This window comes from Lynx canadensis, chromosome A1 (genome assembly GCF_007474595.2).
Source record: "Lynx canadensis isolate LIC74 chromosome A1, mLynCan4.pri.v2, whole genome shotgun sequence".
NCBI lineage: Eukaryota > Metazoa > Chordata > Mammalia > Carnivora > Felidae > Lynx > Lynx canadensis.
Genome location: NC_044303.2, coordinates 63,889,893 through 63,910,189, shown reverse-complemented (window position 1 = coordinate 63,910,189; position 20,297 = coordinate 63,889,893). Strand labels below are relative to the sequence as shown.

General features: G+C 37.7%; 1 protein-coding gene across 1 annotated transcript in view; it reads right to left on the bottom strand.

The window, feature by feature from the left end:
* Positions 1 to 20,297, bottom strand: part of LOC116738136 (glypican-5-like) — a 174,283-nt gene that overhangs the window by 111,419 nt on the left and 42,567 nt on the right. Inside the window, exon 3 of the mRNA XM_032593620.1 lies at positions 69 to 763. Within this exon, the coding sequence (XP_032449511.1) occupies positions 69 to 763 (695 nt within the window). The remainder of the gene's footprint in view (positions 1 to 68; positions 764 to 20,297) is intronic.

Here is a 20,297-nt window from a genome sequence, read left to right as displayed (position 1 = left end):
AATTTTATGTATATGGCCAACCCTCGAGTTCTAAGAAATCAGTCAGGGAGTGTGGAGTGGCTGCTTACCTGCTCCGATAACTTTTGTGCATCGAGGTGAGCCTGCATCACGGCATCATTAACAAGCAAGTGGAAGTTCAGGAGCACATGTTCAATGTCATATGTTCCATGCATGGCATCTGACAGCTCTCCCAATGACCGGATGTAGGCATGCCAGTGTGGATTCAGCTCTGCCATGTGTGCCAAGCAGCCTCTCATGACGTTGAGGCAGTACCCCATGCAAGGCTTGCTGAGAGTCAGGCCCTGGCAGTGAGGGCAGTACTGCATCCTCAGGACGGCTCTGCTGCACTCTCTGGAGAAGTGTAAATGGTCTGTGGTATTGATGACTTCAATGCCCAGATTCAGTGCCTGCAGAAATGTGCGGCTAGGCAGCAGCGATCTCCCCATCTGCCCCATCACTCTTTGGGGAATATTACCAAAGGGACTAACATCCCGGCGAGCCATCCGGATGCATTCTGAGTATTCCAGGGAACTGTCTGTCACACCAGGGCTAATGAGGTGATTGTAGACCAGAGGGAAAAGACCGTCAAAGAATCTGTTTACAAATTCTTCAGGATGAACATCTGCACCAAACAAATAGAGCCCCACATCAGTGAAGAACTCCTGAACTGAAGCTGTAGCCTCTAAGGCCATATTTCTGTAGCTGTTGCAGAAGAAGATACTGGTGTAATTCTCTGCTTGTCTGATGAGATTTTCGAGGGTTTCTGTAACAAGAGCAGAGGTAAAACATGGAAAGGCTTAGTATACATGCTGAAACTGTCCATCCGTCTGCTCCAGACAGTAGCATCCTAACCAACTTCAGGACCCAAATGGGAAAATGCTCAGCCTACTGAACCCAATTTAGTGCTCCAAGGATAAAGGTTGGTCAACAGTGGGCATCACACACACCATGCAAGTTTTATGAGATGTATTTCCTAAAGTCAAATGTAAAGAAATTAAAAAGTGTTGAAATCAAAAAGAAGTTACGATATGGTGGTTTCCCACTTACTTTATTTCATGGTCATCCACCACCCACCAATGGCAGAAGAAAAGCGTCGATGAGAAGATTATTTCCAACCATGGGTTCATTGTTTATAAAAGACTGATGGTAGATGCTTGATTCACCACCTACTGTACTTTTACGCTTTTTCAATTTTTTTTTTTCCAGAATGAAAGCTAGTAGATTATACACTAGTTACTGCATTAGAATTCCTACCAGGTTCAAATGAAAAAGAAAGCAAAATATTTCATGATTAAACAATGCCCTAACTGGCAAACCTTGTTAAGTAGTAGGCGAGTCATGAGTTCTATTAGTTGACAAAAATAATCGTGTGACCATCTTCTGAACACTGTTTTGTTGTTCTCATCATCTGATCTCCAAAGACTTAACTGTGGGACATTTTATTTTCTCACTTAAGTAACTGATGCTCCCAAATCAATTTCTCCACAGAAATAGAGAATAATTTATCCACAAATTAAGGAAGGTTGTAGTAATTGGTAAGCAAGAGTTATATTTCAAAATGATAGCTTTAGGCAGCAGTTGAACACCTTGGCTATTCTAGTAATTACATTTTATAATTAGCCTAATTATAATAAATAATGATGCTGGACTGTTATCAATACATAATTAATTGTAAAATACATCAATAAAATTATCTCCCATAACCCCAATCTCATCGTTATTTTTAATTAGGTTGTAAAAGACCACACAATGATTCAGTAATCAGACCATTGAATATATTATAAAAGGAGATGGAACGACAGTAGAATGAAAATGAAATAATAAAAAGCAGAAGTGCAGTGAGAACCACTAATGAAGTGGAACTGTGTCATGAATATGCCATCATTTCCTAAAAACAAATAAACAACAACAAACCAAACCAAGCACCTTTACGAAAAGCACCGAGAGGTAAAATACAGCCCCATGTATTCTGATTCTGTTCTGAGACCAATTAATGTTGGGTCTCAAACTTTAGTGGGATATATCAAGATGCCTGCTACGGACTGAATGTTTGTTCACCCCTCCCCCAAATTAATATGTTGAAATCTAATCTCCAACGTGGATGACATTTGGAAGTGAGGCTTTCAGGAGGTGATTAGGTTCATGAATCGTGAAGCCCTCATGAATGGGATTGGTGCCTCTATAAAAGAGACTCCAGAGAGCTCCTTTGCTCCTTCTGCTATGTGAGGACACGGAAGATGACCATCCATGAACCAGGAAGTAGGTTCTCACCAGACAATGAATCTGCCAGCACTATGATCTGGGACTTCCTAGTCTCCGAAACTACGAGAAATAAATGTTTGTTGTTTATAAGGCACCCAGTCTATGGTATTCTGTGACAGCAGCCTGAACTAAAATAAAACAGCATGTGCCCTACCATGAAAGGCAGCAGTTTTCAAAGGTGGCTGTCACTCTGTTGCAACATAGAGGATTACAGACTTTAGTCTGTAAAGGAGAAGGTCTCCTGTGTTACCATGGCATCCCCGGTGCTCTCTGGAATGTAGGCTGCATACTATGTATTCAACAAAAATGTGAGCAATTGAAGGCTTCAAGTGAGATTAGCTGTTTTACCAAGTGAGATCGCCTGATCACCTAGGCTGGGTGAGGAAAATAGAGATTGCCAGGTCTCTGCACTAGGGTTTACAACCCAGTAGGTCTGTTTGGGTTTGGGAATCTCCCTTTAACAAGCAGCCCCCATGATTCTGTCAACCTAACCAGTTTTGGAAAAACTGCCCTCACAGATAATCTATAAAATGTTTGCTCTGCTTTGATAGAGTGGTTCAGCAAGCATTCCACTGAAACAGTCTCACCCCACAGCTGCGATGTCAGCCACTGCACTCTGCTTTCACAGACCCTCAAGAGTGCGTGTGGAAAGTGAGTTAAACCTGTGGCTGAAATAAAATAAAACTGCTAAGCTTATATTTTTCTCAATAATATAGGCTCACATCTCTCAGCAAATTATGTGTGGCCAAAAATTATGAGGTAGATTGAAAATGAGTTTATTTGCCAGTAATGGTTAAATAGCAATGTTTGCCATTTTTTAAAGATAAGTGTAAATTTAAAGAGACCAAAACCACAGGCACGATTACATACTTTGCGCCAGTTTTTCTAAGGTGCATGCTATAGACCTGTTTGTGCAGCTGATACTTGCCACACAATTCTCAGTGCAATAAAGGTTGAAAGCTACCCCAGGAAATACAAATGTTCCATCTGATTTCTGCCAACTCTAAGTGGTGTACAAACACACAATTTTTTAAAGTAAAAAAAATAAAAGGTTTCTTTAAAAATTTGAGCCCCAGTAATCTATAACTTACTATGATTCAGGGGTATATGAAATTTGTCTTTTCAGCTGCTATAACAAATAGGTTTTGCAAATTAATTTATTCTGTGAAAACAATATTAAAAATAATGTATTTAATATTTACATTTTCTTTTTTTATTTTATTTCAGAGTAGTTTTTCTCTGATCTAGATTTTAATTTTTTTATTTTTTGTAATTTTTTTAATGTTTATTTATTCTTGAGAGAGAGACAGACTGCGAGTGGGGGACAGGCAGAGAGAGAGGGAGACACAGAATCCAAAGCAGGCTCCAGACTCTGACCTGACAGCACAGAGCCCAATGTGGGGCTCGAGCTCATGAATCATGAGATCATGACCTGAGCCAAAGTCAGAGGTTTAATTGACTGAGCAAACCAGTCACCCCTGATCTAGATTTTTAAAACAAAATATAATGGAATGTATTAAAATGTTAGGAATCCTATCATGGTAACATTTTAAAACTTTACTTTATGTTGTAAAAATTAAAATTTTAGTTTTCATAACTACGTATTGTTTTTGCTAATCTTTGAATAAGAGAAGACATGTGCTCAAACATCAACATTCTGATTATTTCCTGAATATCTAAACACAAAATAGCTTTTTTAAATGAACTTATTCTGTAATATTTTTTAAATGTTTTACTTATTTTTGAGACAGAGAGAGAGCATGAGCAGGGAAGGGGCAGAGAGAGAGGGAGACACAGAATCTGAGGCAGGCTCCAGGCTCTGAGCTGTCAGCACAGAGCCCGATGCAGGGCTCAAACTCACGGACTGTGAGATCATGACCTGAGCCAAAGTCGGACGCTCAACCGACTGAGCCACCCAGGCGCCCCTGTAATATTTTTTTGGTATGCTACTAACTCATCACGATTAAAGATTTTACTTTCAATCTGTGTTAAATCTCATATTGACACATTCCAGTTAGCTGAACCCTAAACATGTGTTAGTATTTTTTTTAAGTTTATTTATTTATTTTGAGAAAGAGAGAGCCAGCGGGGGGTGGGGGGGTGGGCAGAGAGACTGAGAAAGAGAAAACCCCAAAGAGACCCTGCACTGGCAGTGCAGAGCCCAAAGCACGGCTCTATCCGAAGAAACATGAGACTGTGATCCGAGCCAAGATCAAGAGTTTGATGTTTAACTGACTGAGCCACCCAGGTGTCCCCATATGTTAGTATTTTTCAATGTATACATTTGTGATCCTAAATATTTTTTAAATCCAATCAATGATGAAAATGTAAACAATTGTTCTGTATACATTTGAATTAGGGATAAACATACTTTTGTAAGTTTTTTATCCTAATATAAAACGTTAATATATAAACAATTATATCAGAAACTGAATAATCTAGAAGCCAATCCACTTGATGACTGTGTTAATCTTTTTTAAAAAAGTTGGTAAAATCAGAAGTTGAATTTATGAAAATTAGTTGTTTGTATTAACTCTGAATTTACAAACCCATCACTTTGTTGTCTTACTGTGTTTATCATAGAGTTGAGTGTTTCCATTTTATGGAATCGGTATTATGATTTTAACAAGAATTTAAACTTGCCAAAAGAATTGTCAAATAACCCAAATATTTTGTGGTTCTGCAAAATAACAATCCATATATAAAATCGGTGTTTACAAATCCAAGGGAGGTTAGATGCTAAATAATTCATCATCTCTACTTCATTATTAAAGAGAAACTATACAGTTCCTTTCATTACAAAGTTTTAATAAGTAAAACATAGCCCTCACCTAAGCTATACAAATAACAGTTTTCTTTTGATATGCCAAAAATTATAACACATGTTGAAAATAATTAAACATTTGCTAGGCCTTCCTTAAGGAATTTAGGAAACAGACTAGAAAAAAAAATCTTTTTGTTGTTTTTCATTGAGAATTTCAATAAGCTCTTCCTCTCAGTGGTATCACATCAAGTCTACCAAGGCATAAAACTTCCAGCTTTCCTTTCCATACCTAAGTGTGGTAGGTTCAATAAGAAAATGCAATCTAATTAGTGATTGAATAAAAAATGTAATTTCTCCTGGCTTTATGAGAGAATTAATTCATGCATCATCTCATTAAGTAGAAAGCGAAGTTGGAATACATGAAGTTTATGTGAATCCACTTCAATTTTCAACATTAACATTCTGTGAAAATTTAATAACAAAACACCTATGAGAAGAAACTTACATCAACTTTCTTCAGCCCACATACCCTTTAGAGACATTTTATAGTACATACAAATGATTACTGACACTTAAACAAAGGGTTTAAACTTAAATACAACTAGTGGAGATAAAACAAGGTGATATCGATTTAAAATTAAACTTGACAAACTGCAAAATCAGTGAAGACTTATATGCAGGTAGATTTTTACAATGGAAGAAACAATATTTATAGGGCTTTTATTGCTTTAATGATAAAGAGGATTTCAAAATGTAATGATCGCGAAATTACTGTTATACTAACCTCCCCTGCATGACATGAACAGACATTTTATGACCCATTTCATATTTTTATTATTTTATTTTTGATACATGAACATTTTAAGATACAAAGTCTGAAGTGTCTATTACAATTTAAGACCCCAGATATTCTCAAACATAGCAATGAAATAGATGAAGAAATATTAAATCATATCAACTGTGGATAATCAGACGATTTTACAATATGTACCTGGGTCGAAGAGAAATTTTCAGAGCAAATTTACATATTTGTGCATTACATTTCTCAAGTCACAAATTTTGTTACTATCATAGATAATTCCTTACTACCCTGAAACTTCAGAGGTAGTCTGTGCCAAAAACTATCTTTTCCTCTGAAATGAATTGTAGGTATATGAGTAGATAGGTAGTGATCATTTTAAGAGCAATTTCTCAACCAGTTTTTATCACATACACATTACAATGAACTGTAACTCCTTCTGCCTTTTTTTTTTTTAACAAAATGCCTTCCAATAATTTTAATATGGTCTTACCAATTTCTCCAGTCTGGAATTGTTTATACTGAATTCATCCCTTTGATATTTGCATATTTCCTCCACTTTTCCATAAAATAAAATGTGTAATAAAAGCTTTCTACAATATTAATTTAATGACATTTTTAAATGTTATGCGGTATGATTTATAATATTCTTCAGAAATTAGTCAGCTATACAAATAAATAGTAAATAGAATATTGATCTGTATCACCAAAAATTAACACATCAGTAATTAATCTGGTCTCCTCAGACAAGCACTGCATGGAAAAATGCTTTCTCAACTTTTCTCCCTCATTTCCCTCCCCACTAATTCGGTTATCATGGTGCTTCACATTTATTACTATTATCATTTTAAAATCATTTATGTTTGGAAATCAATTTATGATTTTAGCAAGAATTGAAGCTCAATTAAACACTTACATAACAGTTAAAATCAATGTCGAACAACTCACTGTAGATTGTTTCATAAGTTGTTATAGGATAAAGACTTTAAGTCAAATCTAATAATCTTTAAAACAAACCCAGAAACATAGTCCACAAATATAGGATTGTTGTATAAAACTGTAATACTCGGTTATTTGGCACATTAAAAAAATGTTTTAGTAAATTGGTTTGGGCAAATTCATTTTCTCTGGATTGACCATTTGAGATAAGGTGAGTAGGAAAGCCTCCAATGAGGAACATTTGAGTAGACGCCTCAGTGATGTAAATAAACCAGCCATGGGGCGCCTGGGTGGCGCAGTCGGTTAAGTGTCCGACTTCAGCCAGGTCACGATCTCGCGGTCTGTGAGTTCGAGCCCCGCGTCAGGCTCTGGGCTAATGGCTCGGAGCCTGGAGCCTGTTTCCGATTCTGTGTCTCCCTCTCTCTCTGCCCCTCCCCCGTTCATGCTCTGTCTCTCTCTGTCCCAGAAATAAATAAACGTTGAAAAAAAAAAATTTAATAAACCAGCCATGAGCAGATGGGGTGTGGTTAGCGAGTTCACAGGAACTAGAATGCAAGGACCTGAGGTGTGAAGAAGCTTGTTGACTGGCAAAAAGGAGGAAAGTCTATGTGATTGTAGACCAGTGAGTGAGAGAAGGATGAAAGGTCAGAGAAATCAGAACAGCCTCACAGACCATGGTAAGGGATTTGGATTTTATTGTGGAATGAGAAACTACTGGGGAATATAAAACATGAAGAGCATGATGTGGTTTGTATATTAAAGGATCACAGTGGCTGCTGTGTGGAGAATGGACTGTTGGGACAAGGACAAGAGAGAAAACAGGGAGTCCAGTTAATAAGCTATGGTAGACATTGGTGGACTGGGCTGTGATGGTAGTGGAATAATTTACAAAAAGTGATCACACTGGCCACATGTATTAAATTATATCCAAAGGGTCTTGCTGTTGTATGGAGGGAGGTGCAGAGAAAATGGGTAAATGTAGGATCGCTGATACCTCTGGTGCCTCAGCCTCAGCTGCTGAATCCACACAGGTGCCATTTACTGAGATAGGCAAGTCTATGGAGGCACCATATTTGTGTGTGGTGGGAGCTGGAAATTAAAAGTTGCATTTTGGACACGTTAAGATTCAAATGCCAATTAGAAGTCCAAATAAACTTTTATCAGTATAGAGTTAGATAAACTAATTTCTGTCTCAGGAGTAAAGTTGAGCTTGGTGATATAGACTGGAGATTGTTGGGCATGGGGAATAAAACCATCGTACTGGATGAAATAAACTAAGGCAAAAAGATAGGAAAAGAGTGCAGAGATGCAGGAAAGGAAGAGGAGCCAGCAAGAAGAATAAGAATAAAAAAAAACAGTGAAAAGGAAAATCAGAAAAGTGGAGTGTACCAGAAACCAAGAGAAGAAAATGATTCAAGTAGAAGGAATTAATCTATCATGTCAAATGCTATTAAGAGATCAACAGAGATGATGAATAACAACTGACCATGGGAACTAACGAGAGAGAGGCTCTTACTGACCTTGACAAGAGCTGCCTCAGCAGAAGGAGAGCAAAAAGGAGAAAAGGAATTGAGGCAATATATAGATAACTGTCTTGAAAATGCTTGCTATAATGGAAGTAGAGAACCAAGGCAGGCACAGGACGGAAACAAGAGGTCAAAGCTATTTGTTTTATGAGGAGGGAGAATTTACTGGATGTTCATATGCTGACAGGAGCCATTTGATCAACAAATAAATATTTCAGTGACTGAGCAGGGGGATAGGAATTGTTGGAGGTAATTCTTTGAATAAGCAAAAGAATCTAAGTAGGGCACATGTGGATACAAGAACACTGGCTAGACAGTGGATGTTAAACCTGACAAGGATGATAACAAGAGAAGTGAAGAGAAAGTGAGTGTGCCAGGTAATAAAATCTTGAGTTGATAAGGGAAGATAACCAAAAGTTTGATGAATGACAGCCTGGAATACTAGTGTGTAGTGAGTCTTCTGGCAGGCATGTCCAAGGGGCTTTTCTTGAGGAGAAGGGAGCAACAGTGTGGATCAAGGAGCACACTTCCCCCAACCACAGAAGATGCTTGTAGTAGTTTCCTATTACTGTTGAAGCAAATCACCACAAAGTTAGTGGTTTGAAACAGTTGAAATCTATTCTCTCACTGTGCCAGATGCCAAAATCAGAACCATCAGGCTGAAACGATGACAGGCCAGGCTGAGCTCCCTCCAAAAGCTCTAGGAGAGAATCTATTCCTTCCCTCTTCCAGCTTCTTATGGCTCCTATAATTTTTTGGCTTGTGGGTGTGTAAATCCAATCAATCTCTGCCTCGTAGTCACACTGTCTTTTGTATGTGTGTGGCAAATCTCTCTCTGTCTCCCTCTTTTAAGGATACATATGGGAGATTGCTTAGAGCAAGATGGCTGCGTAGGAGGACACTGGGCTCACCACGTCCTGCTGACCACTTAGACTCTCCCCACATCTGCCTAAATAACCCAGAAAACTGCCAGAAGACTAGCAGAACGGACTCTCCAGAGCCAAGCGTAGACGAGAGGCCTACGGAAGAGGGTAGGAAGGGCGGAGAGGTGGTGCACACTACACGGACTGGCGGGAGGGAGCCGGGGCAGTGGAGGGGCAGCCAGCCCACCTGGCAAGGCAGAGCCCCTGAGTCTGGCTTGCAAAGCTGAGGGGCTGGACAGAGTGTGTTCTCACAGCCAGCAGGACTTAACATCTGGAATGTTATAAGTCAACATCTCTGCTCCGAGAGTGGGAGGGCGAGAGGACAACAAGAGGGAGAGTTGTTTAGCCCCAGAGGACAGAGCTCAGCTTGGCGGGGAACAAAGGCGCTCGCCAGCGCCATCTCCCTCGCCCATCCCTCAGCCAAAGTCCCAAAGGGAACCAGTTCCCCTCACAGAACTTGTTTGCACATCGCAAGCACCCAACGCTGTGCTTCTGTGGGTCCATCCCACCGACGGGTCTGCCTCCCTCCCAGTGCCACAACCCCCTCCCCCCCCCCAACCAGACCACCGAAGGGAAAGCAAGCTGAGCCTGCCCCTCCCACCCCTGTGCACCTTGTGGATCCACCCCGGCTAATACACCAGATCCCTTCAAAGCAACACCACAAGCCTGCCAGTGTGCAAGTAGCCCAGACAGAGGCCACACCACTCCACAGTGAGTCCTGCCCCTGGGAGAGGGGAAGATAAGGTACACACCAGTCTGACTGTGGACCCAGCCGTGGGCTGGGGGCAGACATCAGGTCTGACTGTGGCCCCGCCCACCAATGCAAGTTACTCCAGACAGCACAGAGGAAGAGCCCTGTAGTTCCGCACCACTCCAGGGACTATCCAAAATGACCAAACGGAAGAATTCCCCTCAAAAGAAACTCCAGGAAGTAGCGACAACTAATGAACTGATCAAAAACGATTTAAGCAATGTAACAGAAAATGAATTTAAAATAATAGTCATAAAATTAATCGCTGGGCTTGAAAAAAGCATAGAGGATAGCAGAGAATCTATTACTACAGAGATCAAGGGACTAAGAAACAGTCAGGAGGCGCTAAAAAATGCTATATATGAGCTGCAAAATAAAATGGAGGTGACCACAGCTTGGACTGAAGAGGCGGAGGAGAGAATAGGTGAATTAGAAGATAAAATTATGGAAAAAGAGGAAGCTGAGAAAAAGAGAGATAAAAAAATCCAGGAGTATGAGGGGAGAATTAGAGAACTAAGTGACATAATTAAACATAATAACATACGCATAATTGGGATTCTAGAGGAGGAAGAGAGGGAAAGGTGCTGAAGGTGTACTTGAAGAAATCATAGCTGAGAACTTCCCTGATCTGGGGAAGGGAACAGGCATTGAAATCCAATCCTTTAGACGTAACTTGAATCAATCTTCTGAATGACATTATCATAGTCAAACTGGCAAAATACAAGGATAAAGAGAAAATTCTGAAAGCAGCTAGGGATAAAGATGCTCTAACATATAAAGGGAGACCAATAAGACTAGTGATGGATTTATCTACTGAAACTCGTCAGGCCAGAAAGGAATGGCAGGAAATCTTCTACGTGATGAACAGAAAAAATATGCAGCCAAGAATCCTTTATCCAGCAAGTCTGTCATTTAGAATAGAAGAAGAGATAAAGGTCTTCCAAAACAAACAAAAACTGAAGGAATTCATCACCACTAAACTAGCCCTACAAGAAATCCTAAGGGGGATCCTGTGAGACATCACTACAAGCATGAAACCTACAGACATCACAATGACTCTAAACCCATATCTTTCTATAACACCAAATGTAAATGGACTAAATGGTCCAACCAAAAGACATAGGGTATCAGAATGGATAAAAAAAATAAGAACCATCTATTTGCTATCTACAAGAGACTCATTTTACACCTGAGGACACCTTCAGATTGAAAGTGAGGGGATGGAGAACTATCTATCATGCTACTGGAAGTCAAAAGAAAGCTGGAGTAGCCATACTTACATCAGACAAACTAGACTTAAAATTAAAGGCTATAACAAGAGATGAAGAAGGGCATTATAGAATAATTATACGGTCTATCCATCAGGAAGAGCTAACAATTATAAATGTCTATGTGCCAAATACGGAAGCCCCCAAATAGATAAAACAATTAATCACAAATATAAGCAACCTTATTGATAAGAATGTGGTAATTGCAGAGGACTTTAATATGCCACTGACAACAATGGATAGATCATCTAGACACAAGATCAATAAAGAAACAAGGGCCCTGAATGATACATTGGATCAGATGGACTTGACAGATATATTTAGAACTCTGCATCCCAAAGCAACAGAATATACTTTCTTCTCGAGTGCACATGGAACATTCTCCAAGATAGATCACATACTGGGTCACAAAACAGCCCTTCATAAGTATACAAGAAATGAGATCATACCATGCATACTTTCAGACCACAATGCTAGGAAGCTTGAAATCAACCACAGGAAAAAGTCTGGAAAACCTCTAAAAGCATGGAGGTTAAAGAATATCCTACTAAAGAATGAATGGATCAACCAGGCAATTAGAGAAGAAATTAAGAAATATATGGAAACAAATGAAAATGAAAATACAACAATCCAAAGGCTTTGGGATGCAGCAAAGGCAGTCCTGAGAGGAAAATACATTGCAATCCAGGCCTATCTCAAGAAACAAGAAAAATCCCAAATACAAAATCTAACAGCACACCTAAAGGAAATAGAAGTAGAACAGCAAAGACACCCCAAACCCAGCAGAAGAAGATAAATAATAAAGATTAGAGCAGAAATAAACAAAATCGAATCTAAAAACACTGTAGAGCAGATCAATGAAACCAAGAGTTGGTTTTTTGAAAAAATAAACAAAATTGATAAACCTCTTGCCAGGCTTCTCAAAAAGAAAAGGGAGAGGACCCAAATAGATAAAATCATGAATGAAAATGGAATTATTACAACCAATCCCTCAGAAATACAAGCAATTATCAGGGAATACTATGAAAAATTATATGCCAACAAACTGGACAACCTGGAAGCAATGGACAAATTCCAAAACACCCACACGCTCCCAAAACTCAACCAGGAAGAAATAGAAAGCTTGAACAGACACATAGCCAACGAAGAAATTGAATCAGTTATCAAAAATCTCCCAACAAATAAGAGTCCAGGACCAGATGGCTTTCCAGGGGAATTCTGCCAGACATTTAAAGCAGAAATAATACCTATCTTTCTCAAGCTATTCCAAAAAATAGAAAGGGAAGGAAAACTTCCAGACTCATTCTATGAAGCCAGCATTACTTTGATTCCTAAACCAGACAGAGACCCAGTAAAAAAAGAGAACTACAGGCCAATATCCCTGATGAATATGGATGCAAAACTTCTCAATAAGATACTAGCAAATTGAATTCAATAGCATATAAAAAGAATTATTCACCATGATCAAGTGGGATTCATTCCTGGGATGCAGGGCTGGTTCAACATTTGCAAATCAATCAATGTGATACATCTCATTAATAAAAGAAAAGATAAGAACCATATGATTCTGTCAATCGATGCAGAAAAAGCATTTGACAAAATTCACCATCCTTTCTTAATAAAAACCCTCGAGAAAGTCGGGAAAGAAGGAACATACTTAAACATCATAAAAGCCATTTATGAGAAGCCCACAGCTAATATCATCCTCAATGGGGAAAAACTGAGAGCTTTCCCCCTGAGATCAGGAACATGACAGGGATGTCCACTCTCATCGTTGTTGTTTAACATAGTGTTGGAAGTTCTAGCATCAGCAATCAGACAACAAAAGGAAATCAAAGGCATCAAAATTGGCAAAGATGAAGTTAAGCTTTCACTTTTTGCAGATGACATGATATTATACATGGAAAATCTGACAGACTCTACCAAAAGTCTGCTAGAACTGATACATGAATTCAGCAAAGTTGCAGAATACAAAATTAATGTACAGAAATCAGTTGCATTCTTATGCACTAATAATGAAGCAACAGAAAGACAAATAAAGAAACTGATCCCATTCACAATTGCACCAAGAGGCATAAAATACCTAGGAATAAACCTAACCAAAGATGTAAAAGATCTGTATGCTGAAAACTGTAGAAAGCTTATGAAGGAAATTGAAGAAGATACAAAGAAATGGAAAAACATTCCATGCTCATGGGTTGGAAGAATAAGTATTGTCAAAATGTCAATACTACCCAAAGCTATCTACACATTCAATGCAATCCCAATCAAAATTGCAGCAGCATTCTTCTCGAAACTAGAACAAGCAATCCTAAAATTCATATGGAACCACAAAAGGCCCTGAATAGCCAAAGTAATTTTGAAGAAGACCAAAGCAGGAGGCATCACAATCCCAGACTTTAGCCTCTACTACAAAGCTGTCATCATCAAGACAGCATGGTATTGGCACAAAAACAGACACATAGACCAATGGAATAGAATAGAAATCCCAGAACTAGACCCACAAACGTATGGCCAACTAATCTTTGACAAAGCAGGAACGAATATCCAATGGAAAAAAGACAGTGTCTTTAACAAATGGTGCTGGGACAACTGGATAGCAACGTGCAGAAGAATGAAACTAGACCAATTTCTTACACCATTCACAAAAACAAACTCAAAATGGATAAAGGACCTGAATGTGAGACATGAAACCATCAAAACACGAGAGGAGAAAGCAGGAAAAGACCTCTTTGACCTCAGTCGCAGCAATTTCTTACTTGACACATCCCCAAGGGCAAGGGAATTAAAAGCAAAAATGAACTATTGGGACCTCATGAATAAAAAAATGCTTCTGCACAGCAAAGGAAACAACCAACAAAACTAAAAGGCAACTGAAGGAATGGGAAAAGATATTTGCAAATGACATATAGGACAAAGGGCTAGTATCCAAAATCTATAAAGAGCTCACCAAACTCCACACCCGAAAAACAACCCAGTGAAGAAATGGGCAGAAAACATGAATAGACACTTCTCTAAAGAAGACATCCAGATGGCCAACAGGCACATGAAAAGATGCTCAACGTCGCTCCTCATCAGGGAAATACAAATCAAAACCACACTCAGACATCACCTCACGCCAGTCAGAGTGGCCAAAATGAACAAATCAGGAGACTACAGATGCTGGAGAGGATGTGGAGAAACGGGAACCCTCTTGCACTGTTGGTGGGAATGCAAACTGGTGCAACCGCTCTGGAAAACAGTGTGGAGGTTCCTCAAAAAATTAAAAATAGACCTACCCTATGACCCAGCAGTAGCACTGCGAGGAATTTACCCAAGGGATACAGGAGTGCTGATGCATAGGGGCACTTGCAACCCAATGTTTACAGCAGCACTCTCAACAATAGCCAAATTATGGAAAGAGCCTAAATGTCCATCAACTGACGAATGGATAAAGAAATTGTGGTTTATATATACAATGGAATACTATGTGGCAATGAGAAAGAATGAAATATGTCCCTTTGTAGAAACGTGGATGGAACTGGAAAGTGTTATGTTAAGTGAAATAAGCCATACAGAGAAAGACAGATAATATATGTTTTCACTCTTATGTGGATCCTGAGAAACTTAACAGAAGTCTATGGGGGAGGGGAAGAAAAAAAATGAGGTTAGAGTGGAAGAGAGCCAAAGCATAAGAGACTCTTAAAAACTGAGAACAAACTAAGGGTTAATGGCGGGTGGGAAGGAGAGGAGGGTGGGTGATGGGTATTGAGGAGGGCACCTTTTGGGATGAGCACTGGGTGTTGTATGGAAACCAATTTGACAATAAATTTCATATAAAAAAAAAGGATACATATGGGAGTTTTAAGGTTCAGCCAGATAATCTAGGATAATCTCCCAACCTCAGGATCATTAATTTAATCACATCTGCAAAGACCTCTACTTCCATATAAGTAACATTTACAGATGCAGGGATCAGTCCCTGACACCTCCAGAGGCCAATATTCATCCTACTGCAATACTGATCACAGAACACAAAAAATATCTAATCTTTGACTTGGAAACTCAGGAGACAAAGGTTCTAGTGTAGTCTCTTCCATAAACAAATCATATGAGCCATTTAACTTCCCCAAACATCAATTTTATCTTTAATAAAATAGGTATCATAGTGTCTGTTCTGACAGTGGGACAGAATATCTGTGAAATCACATGAAATAAAGTACAGGATGATGCCCAGTGATCTTTCCCCCTACATTTACATCCTGCACTAGAAAGATATTTTAAGAATGCTTGTAACTTACTCCCTTTCCTGAGGAATCAGAGGTCGTCTGAGACATGGATCATGTCCTGTTCATCTTTATATCTCTCAACCCTTGGCTCATTGGAAGCCTCAATATATCCTGATACGATTAGGTTTAAATCCACTCCAGTGAAATGTTATTTATGTGACTATAAATTTTCTAACTTCCCCATACCATATTTATTCTCATCAGAAAACAGGTAGAATACTTTCTATCTTCTGTAGTGGCTGTGATAATTAAATGAATTTGTATATACACACACTGTCCCTGCACCTGCAGGTGGAAAGTGCTCAAAATACATCAAAGAATACTAATACTAATAATCTCTTACTTCTGCCATGTACTTGCCATAAGCTAGATACTTTATTAAATTCTGTTGGTAAATTAATTCACATTCATGGTGTGGGTAATCTCACTGTAATAACAAATAATGATAAACATCTAAGGTTATAATAAATGTCAGGAGGCTGATAAATGACAGTATGGAATACTAGCAGGTACTGAGTCTGGTACATATTATTATATACTGAATATAATAATAGTATTATTTAAAATAATTTAAAAATTCTTATTAACATTCCCATCTTAAATGTAATCAAGCTTAAGCACTGAAAATGTACGTGATTTCCTATAGTTTGCTCAAGTAAGTGGTTTTCTATATTAACATACAAAGTGGCGAAGCCTAAATCTAAATGCAAGTTATCTGGCTCCAGAGTCTAGGTTCTAAACTATTAGAATAGGTGGTCTCTTTAAAAAGGCTGAAAGTCTATTTAAATAAGTTGAAAAGGGGCCGTTTTGTATATATTTCAACCAAAAATAAAACAAAACTTTACATATCCAATTAAATGCGGACATTTCACTGTTAATTTAGTACATTGGGCCATTACATGTGGTATAATCCAAATTAACCATTATAATTATTCTTTTTTGGGAAATTAATAAGTATTATTACCATAGCACAAAAAAATGAAGAGAAATCTCTACACATGTTTTGTTGGAGTCCAAACAGCTGAGGATTTTCCAATATTTATAATTATTAACTGGAAAATTCATCCTAATCTCTGCAGGAAAAAGCGTACCATGTAAGATCTTTATTATCAAGTACACGTGGAGAAGAAAATAAACACTCTTGCCCTTCACCTCCAACTCACCAAAACCACAATCTGTATTTGAAGAGATTGAAGGGAAGATGTACTAAGGTTTAGTTAGAACAAGAATGTCAAGTTCCACTCAGAGATAAAGGGTGAGGATAGAGGGATTTTTGCTGGTGATGGTCTGCAAATTCCATCAGGGAATAGAGGAAGATTCAGGTGGGCAGAGAGAGATAACTGAATGGTTCAAATTAAAGGTTGTACTGGTCCACTGAAATGGCTCAAGGTCTTTATAGACCTCCACTCTAACCAAATGCAGTGGCTTCCTTCCAAGGCTCACACTCTCCTGCATACTTCAGCCCCTAAAACTGATGGCATTGATTCCCTTACATCCTCTATGGATGACTTTTTTCTTCTTTCACTCATTCCTGTAAATCCTAGGCCACTTTTCTTTTTTGAAGCCCCAGTTTTTGTTCCATATTATCTTACTCAAAATACAATACCACTTCTACAATATCAAATGAAACCTCCAGGCCAATGACCCCCAAATTTACATATATTACTCATTGATTCCCAAAGTTTTTCGTCTCAGGATCCTTTACATTCTGAAAAGTTATTGATTAACCTGTAGAGCTTTTGTCTTGGAGGGTTACATTTATAGATATATATTATTTTAAAATAAAAACTAGTAACTATTTAAAAATTTTACTCAGTCCAGTTAAAACATAACCACAACAAACTTATTACATTAGAACAGATTACACACTTTGTGAAAAACAACTATTTTCTAAAATAAATAGTGTGAAAATTGGCATGATTTTACATTATTATAAATTTCGTTAAGATCTGGATTAATCAAAGACAGCTAGATTTTCATATCTGTTTCTGGATTTAATTTACTACAATATGTTGTCTCTGTCAACACATACAGGAAAAAAAAATCCAGCCTCCCAAAGATATGCAGTTGGCAAAGAAGGTATATTTAAACATCTTTTCACATAATTGTTAATATTCTTCTTTGCTATTACATCAAAACTTGACAAGTAATTTTTCTTCATTGTCAGTTGCAAAGCCCCATTGGTTTATGTTTCACTAGGAATGGTTCTATTACCCATGCATGATTTTGTCACTACATTAACATTTGAAAAATGTTGATGGACACATTACGCACATTTCCTCAATGCTGACACAGTTAATCTTTTCTGTATGTATTAGGAACTTTTCAAGTTTATGGTGATCTCTGTAAGTTTCCTAAAATTCCAATTTTCTCTTGAAATCTGAAATGTTATCCCTGGCAACAAACATTGGAAGTTGTGTTTCTTGAAACAGCAAGCTCATTTTGGTTCACTTTAAGAAAATATCTACCTAATACCCAAGTCTGAGTCATCATAATTTGTCAATCATTTTTTTCACATTAAAATAAAGCATGTTCAAGAAAAAGAGTGGCTAGTTGAGGTTGCAATTAAAACAATCACACAAGTGCCTTTTGTCAAGAGAGCCATTATAATTTAGTATGCAGAAGATGTTCTTTACATATTATGTCATCACACAGTATGTGAAAAATATATATAATTCAGGGCTGATGTTTAGCAAAAATTAATAATTTTTTACTGCTCCATCAGGACATTTTTAAATGAAACTGGAGTTTTTCCCCTGCAAGTTTGTAGATGTGAACAATACAATGACTGTGAGTACAAGTTGGTGCCACTAACTTATTGCTAAAATTCCAACAGTTTTGCTCACCACTGCATTTGCACTACCGACAGAAATGCCAATGCAGAGAAAAAGAAAAATCATGTCTTAATAGTATTATGAATATTGTTTTGATCTCCCACACATTCTGAAAAGATCTTAAGAACCCCAGATTACACTATGAGAACTGTTGAGGAAGCAAAATTGTCTTACCTGGAGATCTAATTATTTTTCAATGCCTAACATCAACCTCGACTCTTTTGGTCTACTATTCTCTTCTGCTTTGCTCAGCAGCTTTCTGACTTCCTTATTTCATATATTAGAAGCAGCCTTGTAAGCATCCAGATTCAAGGTGCTGAGACTTTTATTTCCTATGTCTAGTTAGTCATCAATAACTATTTTTCCTTTCTTTTGGAAAACAAACAAACAAAAAACCTTCCTTGTTACCATATATTGCCCAAAAAACTATCTTATCCAACCTGGATTACTAAAAAAAGTTCCCAAAGCTTCCTTGGACTTTTCTTTCCTCACCCAACTGTGAGCATTCTAAATGTTTTCTCCCTGTCTTTTACCTATGTATTTAAATACAATATTCACTCCAGGACCAAGTCCAAATCCCATAGATCTGAGCAAATCAACACAATTTTCTTTACATACAGGGTCTCCAAGGCATGCCTAAAAGGATATCCAGGTGCTAGAAAAGCCATTTTATCAAGTAGCACATGGCATTCTAAATTAAAATGAGTTAATTGGACCTACAGTCCCTCTAACTACACAATTACACAAATTATAATTATACAAATTATACATCTTTCCTTTTAAAGCTAGCTCGTACAATTCATTAGTGTACAAAAAAGCAAATGACCTCCAGCTAAAATGGCAAGTATCCTCTAAATAGCTATAGTGGTTCAACTGACTTTGTCATCATAGTTAATTATATTTATTTCTCTCATTATGTCAAATCACGATAAGCCATTGACCATATTTATTGGTCTAAGAAATGTGTTTAATTTACACCCTCTTCTAGAAAATTTTGGTGGGTATTTTTCCCCAAATAGTGAATACAAATATGTGTCTTAGCATCTTACATCTCTCCCCCATTTCATGGTTCCTGGGATATTTGCCTACAGGATAGTTTTAAAAATACTTTTGTTTGTTCTGTTAGCTTTATAGTAATGGCTAAGATATTGGGCAATACAAGAATAATCATTACACAAATTCACACTAAAGTAAAATACTGGTGAGATATAACCACTTAAAAATGGTTTTAATTTCATTCCAGAATCTCCTACTTTAGAACATCCTCACCATGGTCTACAGATCTGCTAGATTATACTGCCACGTGTCATGTTTGGGTGCTTCCTATAGTCACAGGCCAGCAAACAGAAAAAGAAATGAATTGCAGTATTCACTCCAAAGTTACAGGCAGTTTAGTAAATATACTGTTTCTGCCTTGACAAGAGAGAAACCCCCTCAGACAGTAGGCAATTTTTTTAGATCATTACATTCTTTCCAAATAGCAAGAGGAAAAATGTAAATACTTTCTGATAACTGAAATGGGTTGTAAAGCACAAAATCAATCAGACCAAGAAGGCTCTGTTTTACTACAACATCCATTCCTGCTTTCACAGACGTTATCAGAAAATATTCCAACAGTAACATAGTCAAAAGCAGAAAGCACAGGGTATAACAATTATGTGATTCAGCTATGGGATGCTAGAAGCCCTCTATAAATTTGTTAGAAATCTAAACTTTTGTAAAAACTGTGCTTCCAAAGATATCTTTTTAAAATCCAAGTTTTAAGTTATACATTATAATTATATATTATAATTTCAAAGATATGACTTTAGAAATAATGTAGATTTTCCTTATAAAAACTGACCAAATCCACATATCCCCTATTCAGATATCTGCTGCCCTTTTTCAAAATGGTTGTTAAATAAAAGTGGAAAAACTCATTACTACAATTTTGCAGAGCAAGGTCAAAGCATTTGGAATATCA